Source organism: Tupaia chinensis, unplaced genomic scaffold (assembly GCF_000334495.1).
Source record: "Tupaia chinensis unplaced genomic scaffold, TupChi_1.0 Scaffold144899_1, whole genome shotgun sequence".
Classification (NCBI taxonomy): Eukaryota; Metazoa; Chordata; class Mammalia; order Scandentia; family Tupaiidae; genus Tupaia; species Tupaia belangeri.
Genome location: NW_006204759.1, coordinates 1468655 through 1483549, shown reverse-complemented (window position 1 = coordinate 1483549; position 14895 = coordinate 1468655). Strand labels below are relative to the sequence as shown.

Sequence of the window (14895 nt, the reverse complement as noted above, 5' to 3'; positions counted from 1 at the left end):
TGGGATCTGTGTCATTCAAGACCATTCACCCAGCGTGAGTTTAAGCCCCCGGGTCCGGGACACGAACCTCGGTCGACTACGTGGGAGTCCAACGACATAGCCATTACGCTAACTGCTGGTTCCCAATACGAGGTCTTTTATGATTCCAGACAAATTCTATGATTGTCTTTTCTAGATCTGTGAAGAATATTTCTGGTATTTTTATTGGAATTGCATTAAACATGTAGATTAATTTGGGTAGAATTGCCATTTTGATTATGTTCATTCTTCCAATCCAGGAGCATGGAATGTCCTTCCACTTTTTTATGTCACTTTCAATATCTGCCTGGTGTATTCTGAGACCTCTCTGAACACAGGCATGGAAACTTCCATGTGGTCAGCCTCACAAGGCATTGTCTTTTTTTTTTTTTTTGGACAGGTTTTTGCTATAGGGCACATGTGCTCGCCAGACAGATAGAAACAGAGACAGACAGAAAGCAAGAACTCACCTCCGAGGGGAGATGGCCACGCTGCAATCCCTTCTTCTCCATTCTCCTCTCGGGATCTTAGACATGCACGCACATGCACCTGGTGTGAGTTTTTTAAGCCACCGGGTCTGGGATGCAAACCATGGTGGACTACATGAGAGTCCAGCGACATAGCCATTATGCTAACTGCTGGTCCCTTTTTCTTTTTTTAAGAATTATTTTATGGGGTGGGGGGGACCAGCAGTTAGCGTAATGGCTGTGTCTTTGGACTCCCATGTAGCCAACTATGGTTCGAGTCCCGGACCCAGTGGCTTAAACTCACACCGGGCACGTGTGCGTGTGTGTCAAGACCCTGAGAGGAAAATGGAGGAGAAGGGACTGCGGCATGGCCATTCCCCCTGGGGGGGGGTGATTTCTCACTTTCTGTCTGTCTCTCTCTCTGTCTTTCTGGCAAGTGCATGCACCCTATAGTGAAAAACATCTCCAAAAAATATATATATTTTATTGGGGGGACCAGCAGGTGGCATGGTAGTTAAGGCGCTGAACACTCCCATACAGCTGACCACAGTTCAAATCTTGGACCTGGTGGCTTTCTTCCTTACTTTCTTTCTATGTCTCTCTCTGGTTAAATTAAAATAATAAAATGAATGAATGAATGAATAAAATATAAAAAAGAAAGAATTATTTTATTAAATTTCATTTATTTTAATTTGACCAGAGAGAGAGAGAGAGGGCAAGTAAGAAAGCAAGTCACCAGGTCCGAGACTCAAACCGTTGTCGGCCATGAGGGAGTCCCGCACCCTTAACCACCATGCAACCTGCCAGCCCCACAGGGCGTTGTCTTTTACCATTGCACCACCATCCAACCCCTCTAAGCCTTCTTTGATCTCTTTTTCCTGCCCCGACTAGAGTAGAATCCCAGGCAGAAGAGTCCCCTCCTTCCATGTAAACAGAGCTAAGCTTTGGGTCATCCCTGGGGTAGATATGGCCACAGCAATGCCTCCTCTGAAGGGCGCTTTGCCTGGAATGATCAGAATGGAGCATCCCAGATATGTGAGCCCAGGAACTTAGGCATGTCCTTTGCAGCATACCTGGGAGGCAGGAGCGTGAGGAATGAGCTCCAGCACCTCGGGTGCTCACCTGCGTGTGCCTGGGACACATTACATGTGCATTTTTTGTCTTCTGCTGGAAGAGATTTCTGTGAGCTTATCTCCCTCTTCCCTCTGACCCTCCCTGAGAAGTCTAGAAGGATAGAGGGCCACTCTGCGTAGGGGTCAGGAGAAGAGCTGTGTGTGTGGGGATTCTTTAGGAAACCTGACTGACCTTGTGGGCCGTACTCTACAGATGTGGTCATGTTCCTTTTTAAGCCTAGGATTCCCCAAATCTTAAATCCCTTATGCATGTTATTTTTAACAGCACTATTGAAATACATGTCACGTATGGTCAGTTCACGTATTTAAAGTGTGCACATCAGTGGTTTTTAGTATGTTCACTGAGTCGTGCATGCACCACTGCAGTCAATGGTGTCACCCCAAATCGAAACCTCGTCCCCATTAGCAGCCCTCCCTGTTTGCTCCTAGCCCTCCCCTGGGCCCCAGGAAACCAGTAATCTACTCTCTGTGGATTTACCTATTCTGGATAGTTCGTATCCATGGAATAACATGTGGCTTCCAATAGAATCATATACCATGTAGCTTTATATAATCATTTAATAACTGGGTTCTTTTATTTAGCATTTCTTTTCTTCTCTTTTCTTTCTATTTTTTTTTTTTTTTGAGGTTTTTGCCGTAGGGTGTATGCGTTTGCTGGAGAGAAACTGTGAGAGAGAAAGTGAAAAATCTACCCCCGAGGGGGATGGCCACACTACAGTCCCTTCTCCTCCTGGAATTTTGGGCATGCATGCATATGCATCCGACATGATTTTCAAGCCACCGTGTCCAGGACTCGAACCATGATCAGTCATGCAGAAGTCTAGTGCCAAAGCCACTGCACTACCTGCCTCCCTCCTTAGCATTTGTTTTCAGGATTCATCCATGCTGTAGCATGTATCAGTACTTCATTCCTTTTTGCAGCCAAACAATATTTCACCATGTGAATACACCACAGTTTGTTTATCCACCCATACATCTACTGATGGACATTTAGTTATTTTCCACTTTTTGGCTATTCTGAAGACTGTGGCTATAAACATTCACTTTCAAGTTTTTGGGTGGACATACATTTTTATTTTTCTTGGGTATATACCTAGAAGTGTAATTTCTGGGTCATATGGTTAGTCTGTGTTTAACCTAAGAACCTCCAGATTGTTTTCCAAAGTGACTGCACCATTTTACATCCTTGCTGGCAGTGTATGAGGGTTCCAGTTCCTCCACATTCTCATCAACATTTATTATTGTCTGACTTTAATTATAGTCAACTGAGTAGGTATCAAATGGTTTGGTTTGAACTATTTCCTTGTAACTAATGGTATTTAACATCTTCTCACATACTGTTGGCTATTTGTATATCTTCTTTGAAGAAATGCGTATTCTGATCATTTGTCCATTTATTTAGTTTTAGTTTTAGTTTGATATAGGGTGCATGCATTCACCTGGGGTGGGGGGGAGTGAGAAATCACCACCCTACCCCCCCTTCCCCGGGCAGGGGGACAGCCATACTGCAATCCCTTACTCCTCCATTCTCTTCTCAAGATTTTGTGCATACACACACCGTTGCCCGGTGTGTTTTTCTTTTTCTTTTTTTTAAGAATTATTTTAGGTGGGACCAGCAGTTGGCATAATGGCTATGTCTCTGGACTCCCATGTAGTCGACCATGGTTTGCATCCCAGACCTGGTGGCTTACACTCATACTGGGTGCGTGTGCGTGCATGCCCAAGATCCCGAGAGGAGAATGGAGGAGAAGGGATTGTGGTGTGGCCATCCCCTCTGGGGGGGTGATTTCTCACTTTCTGTCTCTCTGTCTCTCTCTGTCTTTCTGGCAAGCCCACACTCCCTATAGCAAAAACCTCTAAAAAAAATTATTTTAGGGACCAGCAGGTGTCATGATGGTTAAGGCGCTGGACACTCCCACATGACTGACCATGATTTGAATCCTGGAAGTGGTGACTTGCTTTCTCATTTTCCATCTCTCACTGTATGTGTCTCTCTCTCTGGTCAAATTAAAATAAATGAATGAGTAAATAAAATTATTTTCAAAAACTTATTTTATTTAACTTTATTTATTTATTTATTTTTAATGTTACCAAAGAGGGACAGAGCGAGAAAGCAAACCAGCAGGGCCAAGATTTGAACTGCAGTTCAAGTGGGAGGGTGTCCAGTGCCCTCAACTACCACACCACCTGCTGGCCTCACCCAGCATGTTTTGAAACTCTGGGTCTGGGACCCGAACTGTGAAGTCGGCCATGTGGGATCCAGCTGCCTTTAACTTCCATGTCACCGCTGACCCACCCCTTAACTCATTTTAAGTTGTGGGTAAAAATTAGGGACAGGTATGGAGCCTAGTTCAAACTGCCTCCATTTAGCCACAGTGAATTTGCTTGTGGGTGGCGTGTTTGATCAAACGCAAGTGATGCCGAATAAACGGGGGGCGGGGGGTGAGAACCAGTTGGGTTGTCGGAAAAGTCATGATGCATTTTTGCATAGCGAAGCATAGTAAAAACTACGTCGTGATTGTTCTGACAACCCCATAGATTCGGTGCGTATAAGCAGGCAGAGCTGTCCCGAGAGTGATCCTTAACGCCAGGGATGTTGTGGTGTCGGTGGGAAGCCTTCCACCATGTACGGTGCAATCTCCTCTTGAGGTTAGAGAAGAGAAGCAGCGGCTGGTGGTCTGGATGATGTCCTTTTCCCAGTATTTGTTTGAATCCAAGACTCGGTTGTACTGTGTTACCTTTCCCGGATTTCTGTGGAATCAGCATCGTGCTCTGATTGGCCTGCATTTGCTCTGCAGCCAGAATGAGCGGGTGTGAGATGCTGAGGGTAGCCCTGTTGGGAAGAGAGCCCGCATCTTTCTTTCTTTCTTTTTTTTTTGGATAGGTTTTTGCTATAGGGCGCGTGCGCTCGCCAGAAAGACAGAGACAGAGAGACAGAAAGCGAGAAATCACCCCCCAGGGGGATGGATGGTCATGCTACAATCCCTTCTCCTCCATTCTCCTCTCGGGATCTTGGGCACACACACACATGTGTCCGGTGTGAGTTTAAGCCACCAGGTCCAGGACTTGAACCACGGTCGGCTACATGGGAGTCCAGCAACATAGCCATTACGCTAACTGCTCGTCCCGAGGGCCTGCATCTTTCTTACCACTGGCCTTCTCATGGGCTTCTCACGAGGGCGACGCAGCAGGTGGAGAATCTCCTGCTTGCAGACCGGCCTGGTCGTCAGCCCTGAGGGTGCTGCACAGTGCTGGTAGCACCTTCTAGAAACCCTCTCTCTCAAAACCCAGAGCAGCTTTTGCTGACATCTGGTCTTTCTGGGATGCTGATACTTTTATTTATAAAATGACGCCCTGATTCCCAAATAGATTCTTATTTATAACAGGCTTTCTCCCTTTGAGGGAGGCCTGAGCCTCCTCGCTTTACTCTCTGGCATCTCTGTGCGAAGATAAGAGGGCCCCTGACTTACACCGGGAGAGGAGAGTTGGGTGTTTGCCAGGCAGAAAGGCAGACGGCTCTGTCTTTACATCTGGAGCCTGAATTCTCCATTCCTCTCCTTCCCTGCCCTCATCAACCTCAGCCCAGGAGGGAAAAACTCTCAATTAGCAGTAATTACCCCTCAGAATACCCCAGGGAATTACCCGGGATGGGAAGAGAGCAGGTGAGAACCGCACCGGCTGGCTTCCCGTCCCCTCCTCCCTCGCTCTCCGGAACATCCTTTCTCAGCCGAGGTTTCTCTCGTGTCCTGGCTTTCAGCTGCCCAACATGTTTGGCGATCTTCGTTCCACGTTCATTGCCTTGATGATCGGATCCTACGCCTCCTCCGCAATCACCTTCCCGGGAATCAAGGTGAGGGTGCGGCCAGCGGCTTTCCGACACATGCCTTTGGTTCGAGTGTCTGTGCAGAGGCCTCCCGCCAAGGCTACCCTCTCCGAAGAAAGAAGTACTTGCAGGTGCTGGGGAGGGCCCCCGCTCGCCGCTCCCCTCTGGGCAGGATGCACCTGGGCACCACGGGAGTAACAACAGAAAGCTGCTGGGCCTGGGCGGACGAGGCGAGCGTGGCCATAGGGCACTAACCCAGGCCACCCCTGCATTCCCGGGCTGGCGCAGGGAAAGGGGAGTGAGCGGTCCACCTCCGGCCTCCCCTGCCCCCGGCCTCCCCGTTACTGAAAGCTCTGCTCTCGGCCAAGTTGGTTCAGCTGTTTCCCTCCCAGGCAGGCTTCTGTGCCTGTGGAAGTCACCCAGGGTCAGGATGACGCAGACACCTCACAGCCCACCAGCCCCAGATCCTGTTGCTCCTCCAGGGTTAGGGGCTTCTCCCTTGTCTGGCACCAGCCTTGAATAAAAGCCCCTTTCTAAGCAGGTATGAGGGGTGCTGTTGATGAAGACAGGGAGTCACAGAGGATGCTGGTCACCTGGGAATCGGGGCATAGGGATGCGTGAGGGGACAGCCATCCCATGCTCCTCTTCCTCCTTTTTTCAGTGTCTAACGCCTGGTCTCCTCTCCGGGGAGCTGGACAGCTGCAGTGTTTTGGGGGCTCTTGTCAGTAACAGCTCCCATGCTCAGCGGGCTGCCCACCTGGCAGGCCATCCTGAGCACTCTGCCAGGTTCCACCCACTCGCTCACCCCCCTCCACACCATGAGGACACATGCGGTGCCACACCCACCTCACAGAGGAGCAAAGGAAGTCACGTTTGTCACCTTGCTCCCTGAGTGTCTCTTGGCACTTCCACCGGTGTGCTCTTTGAGGCGCTGGAGAGACGGTGGGCGAGGCTGGCAGGTCGCTGTCCTTGGGCAGCTAGACTGACAGTGCAAGCGAGTGAACCAGGAGGTCCGATGGTCTGAGCCACAGAGCCGGTGTGTGGCAGTAATGGCGGTGGTCAAGGAAGGCCTCTCCAGGTGGTGACAGTGGCATGAGGGGCTAATGACATGCCTGGACCAGGTAACTAGCGAGCGCAGGGAAGCTGAGATTATCTGATGGCCAGACACCCAGGCTGACTGGGCTGTGTCCCCTCACACAGCTCAGCACGGGGAGTGCAGGGGCTGCCGGGCCCAGTGCCTGCCCTGAAGCCTGCATCCCCTGCTAACTCTGCCCCTTGCCCCATCCCTACCCCCTTGTCCCCACCAGGTCATCTATGACTTTGGTGCCTCCTTCATCATCATCCTTGTGGTCTGGGCCGGCTGTTCGGGGCTGGTTTTCCTCAACTGCTTCTTTAACTGGCCTTTGGAGCCCTTCCCGGGGCCCGAGGACATGGACTACTCGTAAGTAGATGTGCCCTCTGCCCCGCCCTACCCCAGCCAGGGTCCCTGGCAGTACCCACAGACACTCTCTGTGGCCTCCAGGGTGAAGATCAAGTTCAGCTGGCTGGGCTTTGACCACAAGATCACAGGGAAGCAGTTCTACAAGCAGGTGACCACGGTGGGGCGCCGCCTCAGCGTGGGCAGCTCCATGAGGAGCGCCAAGGAGCAGGCGGCGCTGCAGGAAGGCCACAAGCTGTGCCTGTCCACCATCGACCTGGAGGTGAAGTGCCAGCCAGATGCTGCAGGTACCCACCACGCAGCCCGCCCCTCGGCCTGCCCGTGATGCCAGCTGGCGGCTGCATCCACGGCCCGATGTGCACACCGCAGCCCAGCGCCCCCTCCCCAGAGCCCACGGTGGCTGAGGACTTTGTGGGGATCATCCTTTCTCATTCCCTCTTCATCCCAGAAGGGAGGTGCACCCCCGCCCTGTCTTACAGAGGCACTCAGGGAGGCGAAGGGTCTATCAGCTCCAGTTCACACGACTCGGTGGCCCCACCCCAGCATCCACACTTCATCTCACCCAGGCCTTTCCTTAAGCAGCGCCCCCTGCCTCCAGTGTGGAGTGATGGGGTCAGCGGATCAGGCTCCCCCTGCTTGCTGTGCGGGCCACGCATGGCAGGAGCTGTGCACCGAGGCCCTGAGCACCTGCCTTCTCCCCACAGCGGCCCCCTCGTTCATGCACAGCGTGTTCAGCCCCATCCTGCTGCTCAGCCTCGTCACCATGTGTGTCACGCAGCTGAGGCTCATCTTCTACATGGGGGCCATGAACAACATCCTCAAGTTCCTGGTCAACGGTGACCAGAAGACAGGTACGTGCACAGCCCCACAGGAAGTCCCTCGTGCGTGGCAGCCACTGCCGACCAGCCCACTGGCCGGCGGCCGGAATGTAACGAACTAAGCCGGGCCAGCAGGGCCTGGAAAGGGGCAGCACCTGCAGTGCCAGTGACCGGGCAGGGCCGTTTCGTCACAGCAGCCCTGACTGTTCTTTCATGTCCCCGTCAGGGTTTCCTGCTTTAGGAGGGAGGGAAGGACTGAAATAGCTCCATGGGTGTGGGGTGTATTATTTTCCAGTGCCCGAGGGTTGACGTGTGTGTCTGTAAACGAAAACATCGCACAGAACAGAGCGCTCCCCCTGCGTGCAGGGTTGACGTGCGGAGACCCTGGGGTCAAGTGGGAGGACGGTTGTCGTGCACCGAGATGTGTGTCCTAGACCGTGAAACAGGGCAAGACAGAGCCTTCCTCGGAGCATTGTAATCCAGTTGAGGCTTGTTAATGCCAGTAAACAGAACTGATAACCCACACGCAGCTTTTCCCAAACAGCAAAGACGGTCTTCGGCTGATGAGAGGTTTTGATCCTACAAGAAAGTCGGTACTTCCCCAGGGCCCGAGCTGAGTCAGCTTTAGTCATCCCCAAATGGCACAAACACTTTTGGTAAATCCTCCCGATAGGCAGTCTTGAGGCATCCAGCTTTCTTGTTGATTTTCTTGTTTTTGAATCAAATGATCAGCCTTTAGAGGGGAAAAGAAATCCAACTTTTTCTTCTAAGTTTTGCTATTGGGGACATGGGCTTGTTGGAAAGAGAGGGACAAAGCGAGAGAAAGGGAAAGTAAGAAATCACCCTGCAGGGGAATGGTCACACCGTAATCCCTTCTCCTTCATTTCTCTCTCCCCTTGGGATTTTGGGCAAGCATACATACCCATGTGCCTGGCATGATTTTTCAAGCCACTGGGTCCAGGACTCGAACCACGCAGTCAGCCATGTAGGACCCAGCTGCCTTCACCTGTGTGCCACATGCTAACTCTAACAAATCTAGCTTTAACAGACAAGGAAGATAGCAAAGGGGAACAGGTAACACTGGTTCCACTGTGGAAAAGGGGCCTCTAGAGGTGAGGCGAAGTGGAGAACCAGGAAGTTATGTGCCCCGGGCACTGACCGGGGAAAAACCCTTGGGAGCCCTGCTGGAAAAGTAACCTTTTTAGACTTATTTAGTCCAACAGTGTTCCCCTGGATTTCTGCCACACAGGATCCCTTTTTTTTTTTTTAATGTAGTATGTATTAAAATCTTTGGAGCACACTGGGGAAAGCTGATCTACCACCCGTAAACACCCTCTGTCTTAAACAGACCTGGAAGTGTGCAGGGAGAGCTCATCGCTGGCCGTTAGAAGGCAAATCTCCCTGCTACTGGGTTTGGTTTTGTTTTTAAATTTTTTTATAGGGGCTGGCCCCTGGCCTCGTGGTTGGAGGAGCTGGATCCCACGTGAGTTCTAGACCTGGTAGCTTGAAGGTCACATCAGGCCTGTGTACATGTGTCCCCAAATTCTGACAGGATGGAAAAATGGAGGAAAGGGATTATGATGTGACCATGCCCATGGAGGCAGGGTATTTTCTCCATCGTTCTCTCTTGCTGTCTCTTGCTCTCGCTCTCTCTGGAGGGCATGTGTGTCCTCTGGCCAAAAAAGAAAATAGATTAAGTTCACTTATTTCTTCCATAAGGAAGAGAGACAGGGTCTCGATACTGTGGTGGATACCCAGCTTTACCCAGCCCTGGGTCCTGGTCACATGTGCCAGGTGTCCTCAGGGAGGTCTCTGGGTGCAAACCCAGACCCTTCCCATGTGGGTCAGCCTTGCAGAGTGTTATACTTTACCACTGCGCTGCCATTCAGCCTGGCTGTGGTAAGGCTATGGTCTTTTCCTTGAGTTCTCTGAGAAATTTTTTGCTGCTCAAGAGGAATTTTTCCAACAATTTCCTGCATTCAAAAAGTCCATTTCAAGAAGTAGAGGAAGTCAGGCCAGGAAGTCTGGTCTGCGACAGAGCATTGGTTTTCCCCGTCCTGCCCTTGTGAGCTGTTGCCCCCAACACCCACAGCCCAGTTGTGCCCAGGGCGGGTGCTGTGGGGTCCAGGAGCCAGTGGGTGGGGGTGAGACTAGCTCTGGCAGGCTGAGGAGCCTTCTGGTGTCAGATGCTTGGCTGGGTGTCTGGTGGCTTCTTTGTCTTTGTCCTCTTTGTCCTCCCCTTTGAAGTGTGGCGGGAGTAGCAGTCAGGGCAGTGTCTCTGCAGGACTGCCGGGTAGTAAGAACGCTGATTCTGCCAGGCCTTTCCTGCACACCCCACTTCCCCATTACCAGGCCGCCCGTGACGAGGCACCAGCCTCACGTGACTATGGCACCAGCAGACAGTAAACTGTGTGCACCTGGGCTGGGCCTTTTCCCAAATCCTCTCTGAAGAGCCTGGCTTACGTGACTATGGCACCAGCAGACAGTAAACTGTGCACCTGGGCTGGGCCTTTTCCCAAATCTTCTCTGAAGAGCCTGGCTTATGTCTGCCTCTCCTGAGCACTCTGAGTCAGGTCTCAGTGGGAGACAGAGTGTGTGCGAGGCCCAAGCTAGCCTGCCTCTCCTCTCCCCTATTACAGCTGTTGAGATTTTTTTTTTTTTAGTTTATTTATTCCATTAGCTACAGCATCCATGACAGACTTGATGCCGTAGTCTGTCTACAGCATCAGCCAGCCCAGGTCTTGGGCTCACACATGCCTGGCATACTCAGGGAGGTCTCTGGACACGAACTGGCAACCTTCCCATGTGGGTCAGCCTTATAGAGCGCTGTTTTACCACTGCACCACCATCAGCCATCTTGTTGTTGCTACAGAGCGTGTGCTCAGCAGAAACAGAGTCGGGGCCAGGGGAGTAACCCCCCCCTCCAGGGGAGATGGTCACACCACAGTTTCTTCTCTCAGGATTTTGAGCATACACACACACACACACACGTACCCAGAATGTTTTTTAAGCCGCTGGGTTGGGGACTTGAACTACACAGTCAGCCATGTGGGATCCAGCTGCTTTAACCACCATGCCATCTGTTGGCGCCCACCTTTATTTATTTATTTTTTAATGATCGCATGTGCATGATAGAAAAAGAGAGAAACAGAAAGCACCTTCTACAGGGTCTTCTCACACTGAACCCTTTTCCCCAGCCTTCAGGATCTTGGGCACCTGCTGTTGTGTGCCCCTAGCATATTTTCAGGCCAACGTGGGGATCTGAACTCACAGCTGGCCGTGCACCTTCCATACGCTACAAATGACACCACTGAGGCTGGGCCTGCCCTTCCCATCGCTGTCACTAACCTCTCTCTGCATTTTTGCCTTTGCTTTCTTGCTGCAGTGATGGACACTGGTAAGCAGTGGGGGGTTGTCAAGGGACATTGCCACATTCCCTTCCAGCCAGTCTCTGTTCAACCCAGAAACTCCTCCCCTTGAACTCCTAACATCCCTTTTGGCCAGATTGTGGGAGTGGGGCAGTCAACTTTCAGCTTCTATTTCCCTGAAAAGTCCCACCACAACTTAAGTCTCTTTGAAGACGGAAGCCCTTACGTCAGAGCCCGGTGCGTGGTGCCTTGCCGTGTATTTCTAGAAACAGAACACTGATGGCTGGGCACACAGGCAGCCTCCGTCACTGGCACTGGTAATTTTGTGGTTCTTCAGTCATAGTGGCTTCCTGGAGCTTCGTGGGGAGGTCATTGTGACATGCTGGATTTCATTAGCCATTTCTTGGAAACAAGTAAGGGGTTTGGAGCAGAGAATGGGCCTCCCTGCTCCAGCTTTGATTTCAGAGGTGAAGGTCTCTGGCTCCCTTCGAGATCTGCAGTGACAAGGGGGCTCCAAGGCAGACCCCAGGAGATCCTGTGGGTTCCAGCCCCTCCCCAGACTCTGCCCAGTGCCTACCCCCAGGCCTTCTGCGGGAGCCCCCGTGACGTAGCCCGCCTTCCTCCCCAGTGGGCCTGTACACCTCCATCTTCGGCGTGCTCCAGCTGCTGTGCCTGCTGACAGCTCCCGTCATCGGCTACATCATGGACTGGAGGCTGAAGGAGTGCGAAGATGCCTCTGAGGAGCCTGAGGAGAAAGATGCCAACCAGTGCGTAGGCAGGGCCGATGCCCCGGCTCACAGCCCCCGGAGAAAGGCTGCAGAGCCGTGTGTTAGGCAGGGCCAGGGCGGGTGGGACCACGGTCAGCAGGAGAGGTGGGAGAGGGATGCACCCGGGGCAGGTTCTTTAAGACAATCGCCGTTCAGCTCAGCACACACTGAAGCTCTTACCTCCTGATGGGAATTTGTTGGTATGGTTAAGTTTGGCAAGCGCTGAGCTAGATGGAAGAAAGGGAGAAGCCAGAGGAAATCTGTGTGGAGACGTGCATAGCCTCTGCCCCAAGGAAGGCCCTCAGGCCTCGGGCATGAGTGACATGGCAAGGCAGCCATCTTTAAGCCATCCCACCTGCCTATAAAGTTGACTGCGCTCGATCTGAGTAGGGAGTTGCTGTAATGGTAATAGGTGTTCCTAGCTGTGTTCATGACTGTGAGGATTCACCGAGGGCTGGGCTCTAAGATCAGAGGATGAGTTACTGCTGTCTTCTGTGATCCCACCTGGATATAAGTGTCCTGCTCGCTGTAGCCGGCCCGTGCACGCACTCTCTGCGCAGGGTCTCAGTGAAGCCACGCAGCACCATGACGAGGTGTCTACACGTGTCACACCCCGTTTACGGATCAGGGGGCTGAAGCTAGGAGTTGGAGTAGTTTGCCTGAAGTCACCTAGAAAGGAAATGGTGGGCTGGGGGCTCCTAGCGCATCTCCATCACTTGGGATGCTTTGTTGGATGTCCTGTGGTCACCCATGGGGTACCTGTGGGTGGTGAGACTGGACTCCGTAATAGTTAATACACGAAGAAAGAATGACAGAGAATCCTCTGTTATCTAGGTCAGGCCCTGTAGCCAAGAGGTTATTCGTGCCCATTCCAGTTCCATCTGCTGCAGAGTTATTTTCCTTCACCTGCTCCTGCCCCCCAAGGAGAAATCCACCCTTTCCTTTATTTGACTTACCTGCTTCCTGAAAGATTTGGGTGAGCTCGACGTGCAGACTTGCCACCTCCCAACTTGGGCACACTCAGCTGCTCCTCTACCCGTCTCTGGGTGTCAGTCTTTGCTAGGCAGTGGAGTGTATAATGACCATCTCATACCTGAGATCCCTGTACTGGGGTTCGCACTCAGCACTCGAGGGAGAGGGGGGTGGACCAGGGAGTGTTCCTAGTGTTGGTTTAGCCTTGACTGTCCCCAAATCATGCACAGATGGCCTCTGAGTCTATGTCAGTCCCCATGCTGTGACTCCTGAGGCCTGACTTCCTGGGAGGACCCACCCTCCTCCAGGAAGCCCTCTAGCTCTTGTGTATACTGTGTGTTTCCACAGAGGTGAGAAAAAAAAGAAGAAACGAGACCGGCAGATCCAGAAGGTCACCAATGCCATGCGGGCCTTTGCCTTTACAAACCTGCTGCTTGTGGGCTTTGGGGTGACCTGCCTCATTCCCAACCTGCCTCTTCAGGTGGGTATAGGGGGCCGGGATGGCCAGGTGGGGTCTGGGACAGTGAGAAGGGGTGATGTTTAGAGACTGTGTCATGGAAGCCATCCACAAAGCTTTTCAGTCAGTTCAGCTCACCAGGCCACCGTCCCTTACTGCAGGACTGCTCCCTGCCAGGCACCACGCCTGATGCTGGAGTGAGCCGTAAGGGAACTCGGACTGTCTCCCACAGCCTCTCTGTGGCCATGTTGCTCTTTCCAGTCTCCTGGGCCTGGAATACCACAACAACTGGAATTGTGCCATTTCCCAGAACTCTGTAGGGGGAGTCAGTCGTGTGGTTACTTGTTTTGCATTCGCTTAAACAGCTGGAATCTGATGTCCAGAGATCCCTGGCTAGTCTGTGGCGTAGACGAAAACATCTGCTCCCCTGGGACGAGAGCGCCCGCAGGGTCTCCACACTGGAGAGACTGGAAGAAGATTGATGTTGGCTTGGCATCTGGGCTCAAAAGCTCAATTCCTTTGCACAAGATTTCTGGTGCTTTTGAAACTTTTGGTAGAGATTTTGAGCAAGGTAGACTTTGTCACCTGCCTGGCTCTACCCTTAGGCCTGTAAAGACAGATTTGGGTGCCGTTCTCCAAGATGACAGACTTGGAAGGAGCACAAGTGATAGTGTTGCTTCTCATGGGCGTAGCCCAAGTGCAGATGATATCTCTGGCCAAGGCCAGGAGAAAAACAAAGCTCCTCCCTTTTTTACAAGCAGCCAGGTGTTGAAGTACGTTGAACACCCAGGTGTGCACCACCCACAGGTCCTAGCACGTGTGTGTGCTGACACAGGGCATGCAGACAGAGGAAGTCCTCGGAGGCAGGCTTCTACCATGTACAAGTGGGAGTGAAGTTTTATCTCTGCTGCCATCCCTGGCCTCCTGGGCTATCCTCACTGCAGGATGGCAGACCCTTGCCCTGACTTTGTGCAATGGAGGGGCAGTTCTCAGCGAAGATAGGCATTCACTTTGTGTTTTATTTAATTCTCATTAAAAGAAGATGTGGGGGGGGGACAGCAAGTGGCGTAGTGGCTAAGGCACTAAACTCCCACATGTTCGACCGCGATTCGAGTCCTGGACCCAGTGGCTTGAAACTCATGACAGGTGCATGTATGTGCACATACGTCGTGCAATGGAGGGGCAGTTCTCAGCGAAGATAGGCATTCACTTTGTGTTTTATTTAATTCTCATTAAAAGAAGATGTGGGGGGGGGACAGCAAGTGGCGTAGTGGCTAAGGCACTAAACTCCCACATGTTCGACCGCGATTCGAGTCCTGTACCCAGTGGCTTGAAACTCATGACAGGTGCATGTATGTGTACATACGTCCCCAAAATCCCAAGAGGAGAATAGAGAAGGGATTATGCATGGCTGTCTCCCTCTGGAGGGTGATTTCTTACCTTCTCTCTCTCTGTCTCTCTGGCCCAAGATCCCGAGAGGAGAATGGAGGAGAAGGGATTGCGGCGAGGCTATCCCCCCTGGGGGGTGATTTCTCGCTTTCTGTCTCTATGTCTCTCTCCTGGCGAGTGCACACACCCTATAGCAAAAACCTCTCCAAAAAAAAAAAAAAGAATCTGCTAAGAAATTACAAAGA

At 52.0% G+C, this 14895-nt stretch overlaps 1 protein-coding gene across 5 annotated transcripts in view; it reads left to right on the top strand.

The window, feature by feature from the left end:
* The window catches only part of SLC43A2 (solute carrier family 43 member 2), a 55511-nt gene that overhangs the window by 31521 nt on the left and 9095 nt on the right, over positions 1 to 14895 (top strand). For 4 of the 5 annotated variants that reach the window (XM_014583852.2, XM_006167545.3, XM_006167546.3 and 1 more), the window contains 7 exons: positions 5376 to 5468; positions 6749 to 6882; positions 6964 to 7166; positions 7584 to 7730; positions 11083 to 11094; positions 11694 to 11832; positions 13153 to 13285. In XM_014583852.2, the coding sequence (XP_014439338.1) occupies positions 5376 to 5468; positions 6749 to 6882; positions 6964 to 7166; positions 7584 to 7730; positions 11083 to 11094; positions 11694 to 11832; positions 13153 to 13285 (861 nt within the window). The remainder of the gene's footprint in view (positions 1 to 5375; positions 5469 to 6748; positions 6883 to 6963; positions 7167 to 7583; positions 7731 to 11082; positions 11095 to 11693; positions 11833 to 13152; positions 13286 to 14895) is intronic. The other variant, XM_014583853.1, reaches the window with a different exon arrangement.